Source organism: Filobasidium floriforme, assembly GCF_021052385.1.
Source record: "Filobasidium floriforme strain CBS 6241 chromosome Unknown HD553scaffold_30, whole genome shotgun sequence".
NCBI classification, from domain to species: domain Eukaryota; kingdom Fungi; phylum Basidiomycota; class Tremellomycetes; order Filobasidiales; family Filobasidiaceae; genus Filobasidium; species Filobasidium floriforme.
The window spans coordinates 8,576-29,847 of record NW_025763651.1 but is presented as its reverse complement, the minus strand read 5'-3'; the positions used below and the strand labels follow the sequence as shown (position 1 = coordinate 29,847).

The 21,272-nt window shown below is 53.1% G+C and overlaps 6 protein-coding genes across 6 annotated transcripts; 4 read left to right on the top strand and 2 right to left on the bottom strand.

Annotated features, from left to right (window-relative positions):
- Positions 1-700: 700 nt before the first annotated feature.
- On the top strand, positions 701-4,073 carry HD553DRAFT_320297 (WD40-repeat-containing domain protein). The gene is made up of 11 exons (XM_046181128.1): positions 701-874; positions 971-1,074; positions 1,185-1,366; positions 1,437-1,581; positions 1,661-2,243; positions 2,313-2,355; positions 2,431-2,542; positions 2,612-2,731; positions 2,795-3,333; positions 3,394-3,492; positions 3,563-4,073. Exons 1-11 carry the CDS (start codon positions 779-781, stop codon positions 3,829-3,831), a joined length of 2,292 nt encoding a protein of 763 aa, XP_046032544.1. The 5' UTR covers positions 701-778; the 3' UTR covers positions 3,832-4,073.
- Positions 4,074-4,609: 536 nt separating this feature from the next.
- Positions 4,610-7,005, bottom strand: HD553DRAFT_330149 (putative metacaspase; the record flags this gene model as incomplete). The annotated part of the gene is made up of 12 exons (XM_046181966.1): positions 4,610-4,759; positions 4,820-4,867; positions 4,928-4,985; positions 5,057-5,232; positions 5,299-5,320; positions 5,397-5,471; positions 5,538-5,606; positions 5,691-5,735; positions 5,814-6,165; positions 6,237-6,307; positions 6,384-6,677; positions 6,887-7,005. The coding sequence occupies 12 exons, from the start codon at positions 7,003-7,005 to the stop codon at positions 4,610-4,612; spliced, it is 1,479 nt and encodes a 492-aa protein (XP_046032543.1).
- Positions 7,006-7,639: 634 nt separating this feature from the next.
- Positions 7,640-12,190, top strand: HD553DRAFT_327108 (uncharacterized protein; the record flags this gene model as incomplete). Its single annotated transcript, XM_046181769.1, has 6 exons — positions 7,640-9,236; positions 9,275-9,647; positions 9,700-9,773; positions 10,182-10,670; positions 11,244-11,673; positions 12,013-12,190. 6 exons carry the CDS (start codon positions 7,640-7,642, stop codon positions 12,188-12,190), a joined length of 3,141 nt encoding a protein of 1,046 aa, XP_046032542.1.
- Positions 12,191-12,825: 635 nt separating this feature from the next.
- On the top strand, positions 12,826-13,698 carry HD553DRAFT_346420 (uncharacterized protein; the record flags this gene model as incomplete). Its single annotated transcript, XM_046183195.1, has 1 exon — positions 12,826-13,698. One exon carries the CDS (start codon positions 12,826-12,828, stop codon positions 13,696-13,698), a length of 873 nt encoding a protein of 290 aa, XP_046032541.1.
- Positions 13,699-14,653: 955 nt separating this feature from the next.
- Positions 14,654-15,631, bottom strand: HD553DRAFT_252736 (uncharacterized protein; the record flags this gene model as incomplete). Its single annotated transcript, XM_046177327.1, has 1 exon — positions 14,654-15,631. A coding segment is annotated over one exon (978 nt), but the record flags the coding sequence as incomplete, so codon positions are not given.
- Positions 15,632-18,569: 2,938 nt separating this feature from the next.
- HD553DRAFT_346418 (uncharacterized protein) lies at positions 18,570-21,064 on the top strand (the record flags this gene model as incomplete). The annotated part of the gene is made up of 12 exons (XM_046183194.1): positions 18,570-18,578; positions 18,658-18,670; positions 18,751-18,768; positions 18,836-18,889; positions 18,975-19,129; positions 19,198-19,281; positions 19,356-19,409; positions 19,483-19,497; positions 19,569-20,261; positions 20,355-20,578; positions 20,645-20,840; positions 20,939-21,064. 12 exons carry the CDS (start codon positions 18,570-18,572, stop codon positions 21,062-21,064), a joined length of 1,641 nt encoding a protein of 546 aa, XP_046032539.1.
- Between the last annotated feature and the right edge of the window lie 208 nt (positions 21,065-21,272).

The following is a 21,272-nucleotide window of genomic DNA, read 5'->3' as shown; positions in this document are numbered from 1 at the left end:
TGTCGTAGGTCAAGTCCTAGTATTTGTGAATTTGTGTATAATAGTTTGAAGAGGTGTAAAAGTCGATGAAAGGATAAGATGAGCAACTCGCAACTCGAGCAGTTAGCAGGTTCAAGAGGTCGGGACCAACATCTCGGATCCAATCAGAATTCTTACGTAATCACACAGACGACCGTCGCGTGCCATTCCCCCTCTCATCATCAGACAGCGACCAGCTCCAGGGTACAGGGTGGACTGGCATGACTTGTAGCTTGTATCGACTAGCTATTAGTTCCTCATCATAAGTATCGCCTTCCTCTACCTCATCGTCATCTCCAACTCATATCACACTCGCCACTCCGAGGTGCCCCGTTCATCCAGATCAAAAGGAAATGCCATAGAGGAAGGAACGACGAAACGACCCTTTCAAGATTCAAGATACAAGTAGATAATGCAGAGCAACGTCTGGCGAGGACAACAACATCAGGCCCCTCGTCGTATAGACGAGGAAAGCTCGAGTCCTCAACAGTCGAACATGCAGTACGGTTATAATGCTCAGCAGCAGATGCATCAACAGCAACAGCACCAGCAACAGCAGCAACAGATGCAGCAGGTGCAGAATCAACAGGGTGGACAGCAGCAAGGTCAACCCGTCGCCCAGCAGCAACAACAGCAGCAGCAACAGCCTCAGCAACAACTCCAAGCGGTCGATCAGAATGGGAACCCGATCCCAGTCAATCCTAACCAGAACTCGAACGCCGGGGACGGGTCGAGTCAGGGTGGATCTCAGAACCCGCCTATGAACCTAGCGAGCGTGCTGCATTACTTGCAGAGCGAATGGAGACGCTGGGAGCGGGATAGGAACGAGTGGGAGATTGAACGTGCGGAGATGCGGGTGCGTTCGAGCTCAGGAAACTCCCTCTGGTCAACCTGCTGGAGCTGATCCTTTTGCGTGCATCATACTGCTCTGATAATGCGATGACGATAACAGGCCCGGATAGCGCTCTTGGAGGGCGAACGACGTTCAGCGGAGAACCTGAAGACGGATATGATGCGACGGGTCAAGATGCTAGAATTCGCTCTCCGGCAAGAACGGTCAGTCCAACTCCGTTTCTCCCATAATTTATCCGCTTCTGCTTCTCGGCTTATCGGTACTGACTTGCATCCTCATCGACCTCACCTGAATCCCCCTTTATGTCGATTAGCTCCAAGACCTTGTCCTCGGCATCCGGCTCGACGATGACCCTAGGAATGGGCAATCAAAACACTTTGGCACACGCCAAACTGACTTCGCTTATCAGCGAAGAAAAAGCCTCGCACGAAAAGGACAAGGATGCCAGTGCAGGGGGCAGCGGGGGAGGTGAAAGTCCAAAGAGTTCCGGAGGTCGTGAGTCGCTTCTCAAGTGATAGGGTACTCGAGTATATCACCTGAATATCTGTTGGATGCGGATATACAGACCTCCCCAATGGAAAGGCCAACAAGGCCGAGTCGACCGCTGGGGGGACTTGGAACGCTACTGCCAACGGTCCTTGGAAGGCAGCTTTGAGCGCACCCAATCGGGATGGGAAGAGTAGGGCTCGGAGTAGGGACTACTTGAAACAGTGAGTGAAAGAGGATGCAGGTAGTAACAGCGTCAACTGCAGATGCTGAGGATGGACCTATCCCGATCGCTCTTGATAGATGTCTGCAAGAAATCTCCTACTTGACATCCGCGGCCGCCTTGAACCCTCTTCCGAACAAGCTCGCTTTCGATCTCTCGTTACCACGGCCAGCGTCTCCCAGCGTCAACGACGACAAGGAGAAGGGTCAGGGCAGGGACAGGCCGCATCAAGCTGAAGAGGCGCCCGCAAAGCCGCCCGTAATGATGGACGTCCCTCCTCGGCCGAAAAAGGTGCTGGAAGAGCAAGCGGTCAAGCCTAAAGCTGGGGAGACGAGCGAGACCAAGGCAGATGGCGTGCCATTCCCGAGCGACAAGCGGGAGAACGAGTCTGTTCCTGCAGCCAAGGAGGCTACGTCTGCCGGTGCCCCTGCTGAGGACAAGTCAGGGGCGCCCGACTCGGCTGCATCGTCGGCATCTGCTTCGGAAGCGAGGTCAACGGACAGACGGTCAGGTTCCGAATGGATCGGTTCTTCCGCGTCGTCCTCGTCGTCAAAGGATTCGACCGGAGATGATTCGCAAGACGTCTTGACGGCCATCTACAAGCCGGAAAGTAAAGAGGTGTGGAAGAAGGCTTTGCAGGCTGCCAACGACAAGGCGGAAAAGGTATGTGGAAGCGGCTGATATCTCCCGTTTGAGAAGCGTTCTAATCTTAACTATATTGCAATGTATCAGGCTCAGCGGGAGGCCAAGGCGCAGATCGAGAGCGGGACTCTGAGTAAGTCACGTATACCTCGTCAACTGTCCGGCGACGAGTCCTCGGCTGACCGGCTTTCTGTACGTCTCGCTCCAGCCGAATCTGCCATCGCAACCGAACAGAACACCTCTCTGGACAGTCTTTCCGAGGCTGGAGAAGTAGCCGCTTCTGCTAAACGGCATTGGACACAGAGTCGACAGTTGAAGAGGTAAGCCAAGGTCGGATTAGGCCTGAACCAGTCTTAGGGTTTAACCATCCGCTTGACGTCGACCGATAGTCACCTCGACTCGGTGCGTAGTGTCGAATTTGGCGTCAATGGGGAGACTTTGGTTTCAGCCTCCGCCGATTGCACTGTCAAAGTTTGGAAGCTGGACCTGAACAGGCTCGCCGGTTCCAAGTGAGATCAGCCCGTCGATCTCGATTTGCTATTTGCGTGGCTGAGCCAATGACCTTGATGTAGATACGCCGGTGCTGGTATCGAGATCGAGCCGCAGGTAACGTTCCGTGGCCATACCGCTGCTGTCACTTCGCTGGCGGTTGCTCAAACCGGAGTAATCTTCAGTGGCTCGATGGACGCGACTATCCGTGTCTGGCAGATACCACCGGCGACGTATGACACGTACTCGGCTTACGACCCCTCAATGACCCTTGAGACCCTTATTGGACATACCGACAGCGTCTGGGATGTAGCCTTGCTCCCAAGCCGTGATTACGAGGAAGGCTATCTGGTATCCGCCAGTGCTGACGGGACCATCAAGGTCTGGGATGCCTCGCCGTTATACGCCACTTCCAAGAAGGGATACTCGTTGCTCCGTACGTGGCGTTATGCAGGCTCTGAGGGCAAATCCGACGACAAGGAGGACCAGCCGGTTCCAGTCTCGATCGCACCTTATCATCCGGACTACAAGAATGTGCTCGTAGGGTTCAACAATGGTATCACCAGGGCATACAATCTGGATTCGGGTAAAGCGGTAATGATATTCGGCACAGATGAAGACGGTATGTCGCGCGAAGATAGTGGACTCGCAGCTCGTAGCTGATCACACGGCCTCATTGTAGACCTGTCTCCTTGCAGTCAGGTCCTTTGCCACCCTACACTCGACATAGTGGTTTCCGCACATGAGGATGGGAAGCTGCGATTTTACAATAGCAAAACTGGTACGTTGAAGAGCGACGCGCTGCCCATGGCTTAACAAATGGAGGTGTTGATCTCTGGGGGAATTTGCAGCCCGCTTGACGTCGACGGTTGTGGGCCACGCAGATACGACGAACGCGATCGACATCGACCCGAATTCTTCTTCAACGCTGGTCTCGGGCGGGGACGATTGTTCATGCAAGATTTGGGACATCACGACCGGTACATGTGGCCAGGATTGGTCTCACCACAGAAGAAAATACGATCAAGGAGTGCTCGCCGTAAGATTTGGAGAAAAGGCGCCTGTTCTCGCCACTGGAGGCGCCGATGGAGTGGTCAGGGTATATTGTAGATCCACCTAATCTTCTTTGTCTTGTTGTTCATCGTGGGTGTGGCTCAATCTCGTCTCGGTCCTATAAGGGAATGGTGCTTACGTCCCGACCCCGCTTTGCAGATCTCACGATTTGTTTGATCGCTCCGGCCAAGACAATTTATTTACGACTTTCGATTTGTCCTTGAACTTGTTCGAAGATGCCAAGCATAACCCAGGAGAACGTTGTGAACTGATGAAGCAATGATAATGATATTACACAAATTGCATCTACCTGCAGCAAGGGCTCGACTCAAAACACCTTCGTAAAGCCTGAGGTCGATGGCTCCATTGCATGATGCGGCTTTGCTGATGTTTGTTTCCCGTCCATTATCGCACATATTGCAACTCTGACCTGCCGACGAAACAGTCGTATTCACGTAAAATAGCATTCCAGGGCTTGATGTCGCGAAGTGGTTGAGCTTATACCAGCTTGCCACCCGAATATGCAAGTATCGTCGACAGCCTCATAACAGCAGTCACAACAACAACCCTTGCCTATCACCGACACTGCCTATGAGCCCGTTCCGAGCCTTACAGTCTTTAAGGCGGGAGGGCGAAAGGTTTTGTTAACATCCAAGGGGTGCAAAGGGAGCTTGTTGCGAACCCAAGCTGCTCCCAGGGCCGCTGAGCCCACTATCGCTTTGTCGGCTCTATAGGACTCGATCTGGGAACAACAGCCTGAAACCTGTACAAGCGCGACCAACTACCATAGGTATCGCACAAAATGATCTCCAATTTCAATCTTTGGTCTTGAGCAATAGGCATATCTAGCAAATAAACAAGAGCTGAGTGTCCATAGGGTGACTCGCGCTGAGTTGAGGTTTCTGGCTGTATTTCCCCTTCAATTCATCCCGGATCGTGACCAGCAACTGCTGGTAGCTCTGCTGCGGGTTCTGGTTCAGAGCCGAGATGAAAGCCTGTGCGAAGGGATCGACGTCAGTCGAGAAAGAATAAAATCGGACTTCAAGTCCACTCACGTATGACATTGCGCCTGTCGCTTGCGAGGCTATTTGCGTGTCAGCGCTCTGTTTAAGAGAAACCGTTAACATCTATCAGTTGCTTGCCTTGAGCGCCACAATACTCACGGTCTGATCGTCTTTGCAGCCGGACCAGGAAACGACGTCCGCCGGGCTGGTCTTGGTCCTGAAAGTCCATCACAATGTCAGCCTTCGAACGAACCTCCGGATCTATACATCGACAACACGGGAACTCACTGTTTGACTTTTTCCGCAGCCCCGCTGTTCTGGTTGATGATCTTCTTGCCCAGACCCATCACCCCGGACAGCATCCCGCCGACGTCTCCCCTCATATAAGACATACCAGCTGACAAGAGGCCTTGTCCAGCGTCGGCCAGGAGGTTGGGCTCCTTGATCTTTCCTTCGGTCGAGTACTGATGATTGATAAACGAAAGTCAGGTCGGCTCGCACAGTATCGACGTGATCTCGATGCTACTCACGACATAAGGAAGATCTAAAGCGCTGTTTCATTCGAATGATCAAACTCGTTCAGTCAGCTACATCGTCAATCTATTGATACGAAACAAGCGATACTTACGTAGCCGAATGACAGCTGTCGAAGATCGCCGTCAATCTGCACCCAGCAGGCAAAGGCTTGACCAAGATGTCGTGTCTACGCGATTCTTGGAGATCAGTCTTCACGCCGGATCTGCAGCAAGACTCTGTGAGGGGAGCTTACAACTCGTCGTCGACGATATGGCCGCTGACTTTATGGTCGAGAGGGTAGATGACCTCGTCGTACCCGTCCCTTCGAAGATGCAACAAGGTCAAGCAAATTTAGGGTCAGCCCAAGACGTGCCCGCTCGAGTCTGCTAATGACAACGAGACTTACTCTTCGTCTCCGTTGGTGTCCTGGGTCTGTCCTCCGTGTCCCGAACTTGAGAACAGGCGCGATCCCCAAGTCAGTTTCGCAGCAGTCATCTTGACCCGACTTTGAAGCGAAGACGAGACTCACTAGTGGAAGAACAAGGAATCGTTAGGCCTCGCCCCATCGACCAACCAGTTCATAGCCGCAATCATATTCTCCCTCGTCGGGATCTGCCTCGGGTTCCTAGCATCATCCGTCAAGACGACAATGTCCTCCTGTTTATACCCAAACCTGTCACACAGGAATTTGACCATATTGTGCGCGTCGTTGATACAGCCTCCGAGGGCTTGAGAGGTACCAATGTAGTTGCAGCCGATGGCAAGCGCTTTACGTTTCCCGTTACATTGGGAGTACTGAAAGAAGGGTTGTTGCCTGCCACCGCCCTGGTTGCCGTTCTGGAACTGCGGTCCGTAGAATTGGTCGCCTTGGGGCGGTCGGTCTGCGAACGAGTAGGAGCTCAGATTGTCTATTCTCGACAGTAAGGTCGTGACTGTAGGATTTGAGACTCACAAGGCGCAGGGGCACCCGGAGGAGGTCCGTGAGGGCGAATGTGCTGCTGAGTGGGATCATACCCAGACGATCTGCTCGGCGGGGGGATTCCATATCAATGGCCCGATTTGGAGTAAGACGAGTTGTGATGTCGATTTGTAAACTCACCCGACGGCATAATGATCAGGAACCCCTTGCCCAGCCGGAGGTTGCCACCCGCCACTCCCGAATCCACCCCCACCGCTGTTATGGCTCCTGTGATAGGCTCCACCGTCTCCTCCACCATAGGCGGGAGCAGGAGCGCCGTAAGAAGGAGCGTTGCTGTTATAGGCTAGGTCTTGTCGCTGATGATGGTATTGTTGAGGAGGAGGAGGACCGGGAGGGGGAGCTCCGTAGCTAGGTTGATTTTGGTATCCTCCTCCGTATTGACCTGGAGGTGGGCCTGGAGGGGGAGCGCCGTAACTAGGGCCGAAAGTATGGAACATAGATATGATCAGTGACATGACAATAAGAGGTGGGGACAGGGTTAGTTGGGCGCATGATACTCACCCGTAGGGAGCTTGCCCGCCTCCGTATGTAGGTCCCGGTTGACTACAATTCCCAGCCCGGATCGCACCATGACGGATCAGCGCCCCTAGGTCGGCCACAAGAAGCGGAGAGCTTGAACTCACGGATATCCTCCAGGACCTCCTCCTCCATAAGTGACGGGATGCCCGTAGTTCCCTCCACCGGGTGGACCGCCGTAGTTAGGTCCTTGGTGATGTCTACCTGCACCTGGATAGTCTGACATCGTTGGGTTTCTGTTGAGGTGTCTGCGTTGCCTGGTTTCGAGTCCGGGTATGTTATGAAGACGATGGTGGTGGTATTTGTATAGTAGCACCAGGGATTATGATGTCTGATCAGAACAGTCACACTTCTTAACTCCAGGTCATATCGAGTAGTAAAATGAGGTTTGGCATGCGCATATCGCCCTCATATCAGCCTCATATCGCTGTCATATCAGGTCAGGCGATATGGGGACCGATGATTGTATATGGTCCGGCAAATATGAGGCGCGATATACACGTCATATCACGCGGTCGATATGAGGGCCGACGCGTCATATTGATAAGACCAAATGAGGGCGATATGATCATATAAATGATCCCGATCAGACGATATGAGGTCGATATAGTCATCTTCATACCCCACATTTCACGGACATCGATACATCAGATTTTATCACATTCGCTACTTTTATAGCCGCTGGGCGGTTCGGGCTACGGTAATACGGAAGAACGGGTTGGTGTGAGGCCGAGCACGGATCAAGATTACGGTAAGATCAGATCCCGGCTCACCGGAAAGGTTCGACGTCTTCGATATCTGATCAAAGTTCCTTCCGCTATGGCTTGTTTCAGGCTCGCTGCCGCTAGATCGTCTGAAACATGTCGTCTTCTGATGCCACACCGTCACGGCAACAGCGAATCAGCAACCCTTCGTCGGCTTCGTCTTCGAGTCAGAACAACCTGCCTGCTATGCGTCCCTCCCCCCAGCGTCGAGGCCCAGATCAATCACCCAGACCTGGACCCGGTCAATATCCTGGCTCTTCTTCCTCCCAGTCGATGCAACAGACTCCTCTCCGGACCCGGGACACGGGCGACATGGGACTTGGAATGCGAGTGCGACCAGGAAACGGCAATCGTCAGCCCAAAAATCAAAACCCGAACCAAAGTCCCTCAACTCACACGACTCCCCGGCCAAAGGCTCCAGGCACTATCCTTCCCTCATCCAGTACGCCTCAGCCCCGACCTGCATTCAGACCAGCCGTCCCGGCAGCGGGAACACCTTTCAATCGCCCACCTGGTCCAGGATCGGGTGTCCCGAACAATTTAGGTCAATTCCAGCGAACAGTCACTCAACAACTCGACCAACTCACCACCAGAATGAACGCGACTGCCAACGAGATGTTGGCCCTGAAGCAATGGAAGCAGGAACATGAGAACGATGCGCAGTTACTCAAGCGTCTACACCTCACCGTTTCTGCGCAACAAAAGGAGATCGAGAGTCTGAAGGACAAGGTCGAGGATCTTATGATCAGAAGGAGCGGACCCGTCGACGGAGCGGACCCACGGGCAGCGACCATGATATCCAGGATGGTCCGATCCGCTATCGAGTTTTGCTATGGCCACGACACCAAACCGCCTCAGTCGTATCCAGAAGGACAAACCTGGCCACGTCAACTGACGGCCGATGGTCAGCCTGGGGCTGAGCTGATGCGCTGGGATCACACCAAGAGCTACTCACACGACGACAACATCCGAGAAACCGGCAGAGTCCTTGCTGTCCTGCAGAATCCTAACACCCGATCAGCGATTCCGCTTCCCGCCGACACTCCTCTCGCATCAATCCCGCCTTTCGAGACTCACGCCGACATGTACCGCAGGAGCGTTGCCCGAGCTTTCAAGACCTTCACCACGACTTTCCGTCAGCAGGCAGCCAAAGCGTGGAAGGCGACCGGCCGAGCAGAGACGATGAAAGATATTGCGGAATTGGAGAAGATGGTTCAGAGGGGCGGCGGGATGGAAGTGGAAGAATCCATCAGGAGCAAGAAGGAATACGTGAAGGCCCAGGACGAGCTCACCGCCAAAGCAATGCCCGACAAGGTTACCGACCACATCAGAATCGTCCGATCCCGCCTCCAAACTACAGTCAAATGGATGGTCGAAAGGCGTCCGCTGTCGGAGTATTCTGGGCCCGCCTACGATGTCTTCGACTACTCGTATGGATTGATCCCTGTAGCCCCCCTGGCGGATGAGAGCGGATCGACAGAATGCTACTGGCCGACTCGGGAAGGGGTTTACTCACAGCTTTACGAAACCATTTACGACACGATCTATCAGACCGAATGCCCAGGGAGCAAGTTGCAAGGAACGAGCGCCAAGGACGATCCCGAAATCAGCCCTCCTGCCGAACCACTCTTCCCGACTCGACTCACAGACTTACACAAAGGCCCCCAGAGATGGATGTTCTGCGAGGAGTGGTGTAAAGAGACGAAATACAGAATGTACTATTGCCAATAGGGCAAGCCATAAAGCCGCAAGCCACTCGCTCGCACGCTCGCACGCTCGCCGCTTCACCTTGTAATAGTTGCGACAGTCGCTTGCTCGCACGCTCGCAATCCCGCAGCGCCGCACGCTCGCACGCTCGCACGCTCGCTCGCTCGCTCGCAGCCTCACTTGTACCCCTCACTTCCTTCGCTCATGAGTATATATATGAGGAGGGAAGGATGAGAACAAGCTACCACACTTGTCCTCATCTCTTCACTCTTAGATTCACCAAGAAACAATTCGCTACCCTTGCAACAAAGCAAGCTCCGCGTCCTTCTACAAGTGCACTTCAAGATCAACGGATTAGCTACCCATTAACCTTGAAGCGGAAGAGTATACAGATAAGGTGAGCATTAAATACCAACTGGGTGATAACACAACGGGAATAGTCTTTGCAGATCAGCCGAAAGGATCGGGTCGCAACAACTTGGGGTCCCACCTGTGACACACTTCACCACTTGCCACCGCTTCAGTAACTCTTCAATCTAAGGAGTCAACTTCTCCTTTCTTACAACAACCACTTCGACTCATCAAGCCCTTGGACGCAAGGCATATCAGGACGCTCGCACCTCGATATCACCAAAGAGACTACAGCGTCTGTAGCTTCTCTCTCACCCTAGGAAGAATCAGTGTCTGTAGCACACTTGATTATTGCTCTCTCTATAGCCGGCCGGCTCAATTGAAGATCAAAGGAACAGCCTTTTCTTCTCTTATACAAGGATAAGGATAACAACGCACGCCACCTTACTCCTCTCTCTCACTCATACCTTGGACGGTATCTCAACTCGTGTCGTACTGTAGGACCAGTAACACAAAGCAATCACTCAAGGAATGGTTCCAACAACTCGAGCTCGAGTTACTGTTGGACGCGCACGATCAGTATCGCTGCCTCCATCTCCTAAGGACATCCCTGTGCCGGAAAGTCCTCTTACTCCCATCGACTCTGAGCATTACGACATGCCTCAATCACGGGAACCTCTTGAACCAACCAATACGGAACCCCTCTTCAACAACGTATCTCAACCTATCTACTCTGCTCAACCACCTCTCCAGGAATACCCTGCACTTCCCACTCACGAACCTCAACCTGGAATGCAAAGGACCATCGAGAAACTATTCAACAACGTCTACGCCAAGTTGGAGCAGTTGGAAAGGAACCGTGTCCAGGACATGAGGGAAGTCAGACTAGAGATGGAAGGACTTAGGAGACAACCTATCGAAGAACGGATGGAGAACCAAGGATGGTCAAGAGACATTCACACTCCACCTAGGATGCCTTACCCTATGGAACACAACTCTGTTCCCCCTCCAATCGACACCAAGCCTCGATTCAGAGATGTATCTCTGGCACCCACCAACAATCTTTATGGTGGCCACATCAAGCTCAAAGCTTCCGACCTTCCCAAATTCAGGGGCAAGGACACCGAGGATATCGACCAATGGATCGACAAAGTTACTGCCATCTTCCAATTCTCTGGCGCCACAGATGCAGAACTCCTCCGTCACCTACCGCTTATCCTTCAGGATAACGCTCTCACCTGGTTCACACAACTAGGATCTCTCAAGAGACTTACTCTAGTCACCTGGCTTGACTGGGTTGATGCACTCAAGAAGGCTTTCCATAGGCCCAATCATGCTGCCAACCTCAGACGTCAATGCCTCTACAGGACACTCAAGGCAAACGAGTCCTGCAGCGACTACTTCCAGGACAAACAGAACCTGCAACACTACGTCTATCCTCCTGGAACACCAGAAAAGGATCTCATTGAGGACATGCTCAGTGGTATACCACAAACTATGCAACCACTCCTCAAGGCCAGTCTCAAGGACAACCACACTCTAGAGGACTTCCGTCGAATCCTCATCGACCTAGAACCAGGTCTCAGGCCACGCCAAACTTATCAATCAGAACCCAAGCGTTCTTCCAACAATGCTGCACCAGCATTCACTCGTCAACCACCTAGAACACCTTGTGTCTGTGGAGGAATGCACTGGCGGACTGACTGCCCCCACAATGGCAAAGTCAACAATACAAAGATTACACCTAGAGCCAACATGGCTAGGACCTTCACTCCTCAAGGTGTCAATGCCACACCTCTCACTCAGCAACGGTGGAAGCCAAACCCAAACCAGACTACTCCCATCACCAACACTGCTTCGCCTGCTGTCCATGTTGTGCAGACTAGGGCTAGCAAACGATTGCACAGTCCTCCTCAAGAAGACAACTCTGTCAAACGCCAGAAGAACGATCAAGTCAACCTGGATATTGACGAGTTGCAAGATCAGTTCAGCAAGCTGGAAGGCTTTGACAACGGACCTAGGATCCAACAGGACGCCTCAAATGGAGTGGACCTCCAGGACTTCATCTCCACGTCACCTCCACCTGCCAATCTGGAAGACCTTCACTTCAACAAGACACCAGCTTTTGCCAAAGCCTGGATCAACAACATCACTGGACTCAAACATGAGATCTGCATCGACTCAGGCTCATCAATGTCTCTCATCAATGAGGCCTATCTCAACAAGCACTTCCCAGATGCAAAGGTCAATCACACCTCTACTTTCCAAATCCGGGGCATTGGATCAAACCACTCCTCTGGATGGGTTGGACTGGACGTCAACTTCCCTACTCAAGAAGGCGGACGCATCCTCATCACCGTACCTTTCTATGTTCTCACTGGTACCATCACCTTCCGGGCTAAATTCTCTAGGACCGCCAAACCCGCTCATCGCTCCGCCAAGTACATTATTGATCACTACTCGAACGGAATGGACAAGTTGCAGGAATACTTGGACAATCACAGGATTAAATCTGACATTGTCCAAAGGCACTTTGAAGTGCACGGGAGGGATGGAGAGGATAAGGAGATCTTTGAACGGTTCTTGTAGATAGGTAGTGCTTCTGATTATTCTACGCTTGGGGACCAAGCTTATTTAGGGGGGGAGGTACTGTAAAGAGACGAAATACAGAATGTACTATTGCCAATAGGGCAAGCCATAAAGCCGCAAGCCACTCGCTCGCACGCTCGCACGCTCGCCGCTTCACCTTGTAATAGTTGCGACAGTCGCTTGCTCGCACGCTCGCAATCCCGCAGCGCCGCACGCTCGCACGCTCGCACGCTCGCTCGCTCGCTCGCAGCCTCACTTGTACCCCTCACTTCCTTCGCTCATGAGTATATATATGAGGAGGGAAGGATGAGAACAAGCTACCACACTTGTCCTCATCTCTTCACTCTTAGATTCACCAAGAAACAATTCGCTACCCTTGCAACAAAGCAAGCTCCGCGTCCTTCTACAAGTGCACTTCAAGATCAACGGATTAGCTACCCATTAACCTTGAAGCGGAAGAGTATACAGATAAGGTGAGCATTAAATACCAACTGGGTGATAACACAACGGGAATAGTCTTTGCAGATCAGCCGAAAGGATCGGGTCGCAACAAGTGGCTAGCCGAGAACGCCGAGAAATATAAGTCCCAACTCGTGCCGGTTGACCAACCGACGTCGGTTGAAGAGGTTGCCAGGATGGATTGGACTGTCAAACGTACCGGGATTCGACCTCCGCCCCGTGCGCACTCCGTAGCCACACCTTCGGCGGCGGGAAGTCCATCCCCCATGAACTTCTTCCCCGATTCTCAGGCATCCACCTCCACTCTCCTGACCACATCTGAATCCTCGACATCCTCTGTCGGCCATGGCACCAAGAGACGCAGAGTCAGAAGCATCAGCCCGGACGACAATACCCAGGGTCAAGCGCAACCCACCGGCACCACGCAACACCGATACACGACCGTCAATCATCGCCCTGCCGTCGCCTCCCCGCTGGCAACCAGCCCTCCCATCGTCCCAGAATCGAGTCAACGTCCTTCTGCGATGGTGATTGGTCAAATTCAAAATCGTCACCACGGCTTGCAGGACCTCACCTCGCATCATCGTCAGAACTCCCTCGACATGGCCGTTCCCGAGTTGGATCCGGAGGTGGCGTCGCTTGCCAGAAACTACCTTGCCGACAACTTCCTTGAACCTTCTTTCGATATGTCCGGGTTCGGGGATGGTAACGGGGCTGGGAACCAGTTTGGTAATGGCGGTCTAGGCCAGTACAACGGCGGCGGTAGTGATCAGCACGGATATAGTCAGGTCGGAACTAGTCGAGATGGTAATGGCGGCGGTGATTGGAACGGATTTAGTCAAGCTTTGCCTGGTGGAAGGGTTGGAGAGAATGATTACAGTCAGGACGAATACATGCAGGACCAATCGCAACACGCTCACTGGGCCCAGCAGCAATATCAAGATCATGACGGCATTTTGGGGTCCTATGGCGACAAAGGGAAATCTCGTCAGCCCGCCAACTTCAATGCCCAGGACTCGCCTTATTACGACAACGACTACGCACATTAACGACTGCATCGATTCCCCTAATTCCGGTCTTCCTCGTTGTATTTATTATCCATCACGAAACGACGGCGTCACACGCTGCGAATGTCGAGCAAGAGCTCAGCTCTGGTATTATGAAATGGTCAATTTCGAATCCCGTGACTTGTGATCAGTTGGATCAGTTGTCGTCATCCTGATCTTCGTCGTCTAGAACTTGTTGAAGGTCCTCGGCGTTGTCGGTCTCCAGCCAAAATTCAGGCTCGGGGCCGTCTCGGTCGCATGACATCGAGACTATACAAGCGCCGTCCTGTTGAGTATCGATCCTGCTTACTATTGTAGCAGCTTCCAGCTCTTCTAGTGCTATAAAACACTTCGGCAGCAGCTCTTCACGATATATTCGGATTCCCAAATCGATTTGGCGACTCGCCCATGGATAGTCTCCCTCGGCAGCACGATAGAACTGTACCAGAGCGAGTGTACGCTTGAGATGGACATCCTTCAAGTCGACCTGAAGGATAAGGTGGATCTTGACGAGGTGTCGAGCCACGCCTCCCACGCTGGCCAGTGCGAAAGCGTCCCTGCGACTCCGTGACCATAGCAAGGAACAGAACTTGTAGCCGTTGTACACGGCGTGGGTGTAGAGGGAGTAGGCCGAACTGCGCACGGGGAGAACGACCCCTTCGTCCGTGTCCCAAAACGCCTCGTCTTTCAGGTTGAGTTCGGGATGGTTAAGCGCCATGAACTCCAACAATGCTCGATAGCTACCGGGGTGTTGAGCCAGGCTTACGACCAGCCCTTTTTGGTAGGCTACCGGCAAACGAATTGTGCGATTAGCTGCGACGCCGCGCGCTTCGTTTAGCATGAGCGTTCCACGCGCCAGCTCGTTATTGTTGGTCCAGGTTGCGAGCCCGGCTCGCTCTATCTCTGACGCATCGGGAGGCGGGGTATGAATGATGGTCGCCAGCCCTGCTTCTAGTTCCCACGAACGCAACAGGGTCGATGGTACATCCCGTTCCTGACCGTTATGTTTAACACGGCTTAGGGCGCCGTTATTACGTTCGAAAGCCCATGTGGCGAATCCTGATAGTGGTCCGAAGCGTCTGACCGCATCGACATAGTGCATAGCGATGTGCCAGTTGATGGTAAGGGTCTCCCCCATCGCGAGGATGGCTGTCGAGGCCCCAGCCAGATCGTCTACAGCGCTCATCGCTTCCCGGATGCTTATAGTATGCGAATGCAGGGTGCTGAGGGCGCTGCAGATCATGATCGCGACCCGATACCATTCGCGGCTGTTGCGTCGGACGTCGGACTGCCTTTTCCTCTTGCGTGCCCTGCCGTTTGGTAGCGGAGTCGGTTCCCGGGCCTGAAAGTCGATAGGTTCTTGATCTACATCGTCGATCTGGTCGTTTTCGGGGTCCCGAAGTGCCACGAATAGCGCGATAGGCAGTACTTGGATGATACGCTTCCACTGGTCGGCCTTCAATCCACTCCCGGCGAGCCTCCTGTCGGATGCGAACTGCTTGGTGATTCGGGAAGGGAGTCTTCCGAGATGGCCGGGGTAGCAAGCTTTCTCGAAAACGGCCATGAATACCTGTCTGTCCTCCTCTTCAGAAAAGATGTCGTGCTTGAATAACATATTCACGAAGGCCTTTGCTATGCCGAGAAAGGAATTATGGAGGGGGTCGACCGGACTGGAGCCCGCATGCTCCATACCTTGCAACCTCAACAGAGGGCTGAACCGCACACCGTATTCCTCTTCAATAGCTGCTTTCCTTTCGGGGGTGGCTCGTTCATACTCGAAAGCGCGCTTTAGAAGGGTGGACGGTTCGAAAGATTCCAGATTTCTCCAGTCGTAGGCCTTTGGAGTGTTTATTTCGGCTTTCGTAATACGACACTGATGGCAGGGGTGTTTCTTGTGAGAATGTGCTACTACCCCTACCAACTTCTTGGCGGCGAGGAGGTCGGACGCACACAGCAGAACGCGGGTAGTGTAGACGAGGGCGGCACCTGTGGTATTGAGCTTGACCTCGACTCCACGTTCGCATTGTTGCAAATCCTCAACGATCGGGTTTAGGACCTTCGCGAAGCACTCTGGACCCGGCTCTTTGGGACCGGGGATGATGCAGAGCAAAGCCGTGTTTTTGCGTTTGAAAGCGATGTCGCGAGGCAAATTTGCGATAGTGGCATAGATGGCCCCTACCGAAGAACCTATCAGGCCCTTGACGGCGAACCTGACGACCACAAGAGGCGAGAGGTTAGCATACCCACATCGGCGGTCGAGATTGCAGCATACCAGTAAGACTCACCAATCGCAATTCAGGATGATTAGCAACCCGCCAAGCTTGCCCACGAACCGTTGACTGGTCTGTCCTGGAAGCAACTCCGATGTCACTTCAAAGTCGGGCCAGAGGACTCGCTCCTCGCCTGTTCGTATGGATCTCCAGGCCGAGCCATGCGAAAGCCCCTCTAGCGGGGTATCGATATCGTAAGCTGGGTCGAGGACAGATGGGATGGGTAGACCCCATTGAGGGCCTCGGTCTTCGTCGTTCGTACGCCAGTCGTGCAAACGATGTCTGACGCTCTCGTCTTGCAATAACCTCCGCAAAAAGGTGGATAGCTTGGAATACGGCATGATCTTGTAGGGGACGCGGACGTGGTTGATGCTCCGATAAATCGGAGTACCACAGTCCTCGCAGAGTGGTGATTCGATGGTGTAAAGGTCCTTGTATTTGTACATCGCCCAACAAGAGGTCTTGGGGCAGACGATATAACGTTGGATGTGCTCGTCAGGATCGATCCCGAGGCGTCTCAGCGCGGTCTTGACCTTGTTTGTACGGTTATCCAAGACTTCACCGCGTTCTAGCTCGACAGCCGTCGTCATCGCATCGAGCTGAGCGTTGGCAACGGCGACACTCATGCCGACGGCCTTGCCGTACGCGATGGACGTGTAAAGTTGACGCAAGGAGGGGGGAAGGTTGTGGTGCGGAAAGCCTGGAGCGCGTCGGTCGAACAGGATGTTGTATGGATTCGGCCGGTCGTCAGGATCGTCGTCAGAATCGTATCCATAGGAGTTCTCCCTGCCATCGTGGTCGTCGTCTTGATCGTCGAAGTTGTCTGGGTCGTAATCCTCCAGATCAGAGTCCCGACCCGACCACTCATCCGCGATCTCGTCTCCGGCCTCTAGCAGCACAGGACCATCCTCTTCAAACGAGGGAAAGTCTCCGAGAGAGTTCTCAGCGACATAGTCCATGACAGAATCAGAGCCATCCTCGAAGCCAGGATTGTCTTCGTAGTCGCTGTATAGGGTGGGTTCCGGAGTGGGACTACGATTGTTGGCGGCTTGCACAGTCAGAGGCATTCGAGGCACGTTGGCACCAGCATTGGCTTTGCGCAGAGGATTGTGACGTGTGTAGGTGGCATTGGAGACTGATTGGTAGCCCAGGGGGAACTTTGCGCAACGATCACAGTAACATACTCTCTGCCGGTTGTGGGTAGGGGTCAGCCAGGAGGCCAGATCTTTCCCTACATCGAGGCCGCTCTCACCTGTCGTGCCTGTCGGGCTTGACTCCGATCACCAACAGCCATATCTTTCCGTGTCCTGGGTTTCAGAGAGCGGGTGGTATATCTGCCGGATGTGCTTGTTTTGCTGTACGTCGGACCACAGGGACGTGGTTGCAGGCTCGTTCGATTTCGATTTGACGGCTCATCGAGAGCGATACGGCTCCGATCGATGGGTTTTCAGCTAGACTTTGGCGGTCAAGAACAGCAAGAAGTTTGCTGTAATCATTTCCAGGTAGCAGCGGTACTGATATAGTATAGGTCGATGGTCTGGAAGGCATGAAAGGGATAGGCGATGTCATAACAAAACAACATCGATGCAACAATGTTCATTGAACTTCGACGAATCCCCAACGCGTCGCGGTTCGATACGTCGCGTCATTTAGCTAAATTGCCAACAATCAGGCCCACGGACTGATACGATGTATTGATGTCCGCGTGTACGGCATAGCGCGCATCGCTTTGGTCCCGATATGGCATATTATACGAGGTCACGTGATGACGGAAATATACGGCCTTCGTATCGCCCTCATACCGTCTGTTCATATCAAGCCTGACGATATGAGGACCATATGAGCATATTAGACCTCATATATCCTGCCGATATGTCCTGGTGTTACACAGTGACAGTCAAGGTGTTAGATCGATTGAGATGAAAGGGTTCGTTCCACCAGTAGTGTCGCAGCAACACACAGAAGCAAGGGACGGGTTTGGCTGCGGAAACAGGCGACCTGGATTCGTCACAATCGGGGGAACAGGGCAATATTCGACGGATTCGCTAATTTTAGATATGGAATGCCGTAAATGCCGCGTATTCTTAGCTGAGAAATAGCGGCAAAGAACAATCCAAGGCTGATTACCTAAGTCCGGCTTCACCGATCTTTTGCCTCGCACAGCGGGTCACGCGTCACGGTTAAGGGTCCGATAAGGAGGTCTCTTAACTGGCCGGTTAAGAAATCTCTTAACGTACCCCTTCGCCGACCCCCTTAAATGGCGCTAGCCAGCCCTTTATACGCGTACGTACGCGCGCTTCTTTTTGGCTCACGCGTTTGACGCGTCATCTTAAGCGCGTCGAGCCCCACATAAGCAACAATCGACTCGAGAAGCTAAAATACTTACTACAATACTAAGTAATAAGTAAAACACGCCTATAGACATCTCTAGTCCCCCCTACCTCTCCTAATCCTGTGTACGACCTAACGACCCCCTTACGAACCCCTCACGACCCCGTTTTCACTCCAACAACCGTCCGTTTACGCCCAAAACTCACCAAGAACCTCGAAGAAGCCTAAAAATCACCAAGAAGCTAAAAAACAAGTATAAGCCCACGTCAAACGATGTCTGCTGTATGTACCCCTTACCTTGCATCTATCCAGTCGCTTTAGACTCTGACTGATGTCCTCGGGGTGGTCTCATGTCGGTCAGAATGATGGAACCCGTCAGTACCTTAACAAACACTTATACCACCCGTATCGACTCACATTAACAACCACGTTTGCCCTCATCATGTTCATCTAGAAGAGAACGGTGCTGCAGGTAAGTAAAAAGCTACCCGAAACTGTCTCTTGGCCAGGTCGCTTACGGTCAGCTATTGCTCCGATAGGTGGTGGTGCTCCCAACACGGGTGTCATTCGTGTTGAGAAGGGGAAGCAGCCGGGTCAGTTCAGAACCATATCACGCTCTCTAACTAACCCATATCGTTCCCTTAGCTGACCGTATATCCTGCCGCTACCTGTCTACAGTCCGACCTACAGGTGAAGAGCTTGAAGAAGAGGGCATCGATCCCAACCTCGACAACCCCACCGTCGAGGTGGATGAGTTAACCGACTCCGATGCGACTACAAACCCGGGCGATAGTAGTGACATATCCGCCGACGAGCTATTAACTGTCGAACAGGTAAGCCCATAGGCCGGTCTTATAGCACTCTTATCTGGTGGCTTACTCCCCCGTTCGGTGTCGTATAGGCTGACGCAAAGAGGCTAGCGAAGAAGAAAGCCAAGGCCGAACGAAAGGCAGCCAGACTAGCGATAAAGGCGGTTCAGCAAAACGTATGTTCCTACCTATCTCCTATCACACGCTTAACCACTCTGATAAGACTGTGGCATCTTCACGCTTGGTTTAGAATTTGAAGCGCAAGGCAACCACCGACGATCTTCGGGCAGCCAACTTCAAAGTCGTATGTCAGCTTAGGGGTTAACAATGGCTTATATGACTGCTAACTCACCCTCTCACTGTCGCCTCTCTCTCAGCCGCGAACCGACACTGTAAGCAGATTCCTTCGGTGAAGGAAATTAGATGGGTACTAACTACCTCTTAACGTGCTCCATAACCTCAGGATATGGGTCGGTTTCCCCACATCACCGGTTCGACTGTCACCCCTAAGGACATCGTCCAAAGTCTCCAAGCCCAAATCAGGCTGTTTGAGGCCCGTTACGCGGCGGTTATTGAGCGTCGAGACAAGGTCGTACCTGTCGGCCCCACTCCCAACACCCAGAAGCTATCGTCGGTCGTCCATTCCCTCGAAGGTGTCCTAGACGAATTGGTGGCCTTATCGGGGGAGTTAGTGGCCGGTTTTAGGTCGGTTAAGGTTCTTTCGATGCTGCAGCAGGTCCAGTCGAGAGGTCGACTTCTAGACAGGGAGGAGTTTGAGACGAAGATCAACGATATCGAGGCTCAACTCCACAATCACGTCGACGACACTGGACGCCGCTTACGCGCCCTCAACCAAGGGTCCGATAACCCTGCGTTAGGGTCCACCGCCAATGCCAATCCGACCTCTAGCGGACCTCAAACTCCCTCGTCAAGAGGCATCAATCTGTCCGGTTTGAAGTCCGCCCTCAAGACCGATGCCGAGCTGCGTGCGATTGTGCTTGGGATCTTCAACGACCCCACGAACTTGAACAACAGCGGCCCTGTAGCCGGCCCTTCGGGGACCTCTAACCAGTCGGCTAATCCCCCGGCTCCCACTCACTCGTCCCACGTCTCCCCAGACAAGCGATCGCGCACCCGTACCAACACCAAGTGGTCGGTGAGTATAGCGTAGCCTTATCTACCGCTTATCTGGTCCGCTAACACTTGCCTTATCCACCGCTTATCTGGTCCGCTAACACCTTGTCAACAGTACGCTTGCCATTATGCTGTCAAGGAACTAATCGGGATGAGAGGTACCTGGGACGGTGATTCTATCAGCGAGCCAGGTTATCTCCCGGATGGAGAATGGCCCTCGCACGAGGAAGACGACGAGGACACTGGCTTACCGGGCCCTCAACAGATCGATGTCGAACTGGCTATGGGTGGGACAAGGAGCGTTTGGAGGCCTGAGTGGAAGAAGATCGGAGAAGAACGGTCAGCAGCACATCACTTATCATGCCTTTATCCTACCACTAACCATCGAGATAAACGTTCGATCAGGTGGTCTCCCTTTGTCAACGAGGTCGCCGCTCGCGTCGTCAACACCTGGAAGATGACCAACGGGGACAGGCCCACGGTAAATGACCTTAAACCGCTCATTATCAAGTACTGCAAGAACCGGTCTGGCGTCCGTCCCACGAGTGCTGAAGAAGGAGGCGTCCATCTCGCGCGTCTGGTGAATCGCAAGCGAGGTCATGTGAGTCCTTTAACAGACACGATAGACGTGAGTTTAGGGTCGGTTATCATGCAGGCTTACCGTCGTTCTTGTTGTCTCTCTCCGTTACTTCCTCACAGATATCCGATGACAGGTACAAGATCTGGCCTCAGTCCCCTCCCAACCTGTGTCGAAAGGCCCCAGTTTACGCTCTGTTAAGGGCACCGCTGTTCTCGCCGACGTTGTGGCAGTGTGTCACCGAGTGACGATCGGAACCGGAACGTCGGCTCAGCATAACCTCGGACTTATCCCGACGCGCTACGGAACGCGCCTTTATTTGGCCTTTCCGCCCGATTAAGCCCAAGACGCGCTCTCGACCGGTCGAACACACCGCCGCAACGTAGTTTAGAGGAGGGCGATCTATTGTAGAGTAGAATGAGGAGCTTAGAACCGAATTGGGTTCTAAGCGACGAT

What these genes read in the sequence shown, in the direction of transcription:
- HD553DRAFT_320297 (XM_046181128.1), top strand. Translation starts at nt 779, where the DNA reads ATGAACCTAGCGAGCGTGCTGCATTACTTGCAGAGCGAATGGAGACGC. An exon ending in CCAACGACAAGGCGGAAAAG is followed by an intron (nt 2,244 to 2,312) that starts GTATGTGGAAGC and finishes GCAATGTATCAG; the next exon opens with GCTCAGCGGGAGGCCAAGGC. An exon ending in CAGAGTCGACAGTTGAAGAG is followed by an intron (nt 2,543 to 2,611) that starts GTAAGCCAAGGT and finishes GTCGACCGATAG; the next exon opens with TCACCTCGACTCGGTGCGTA.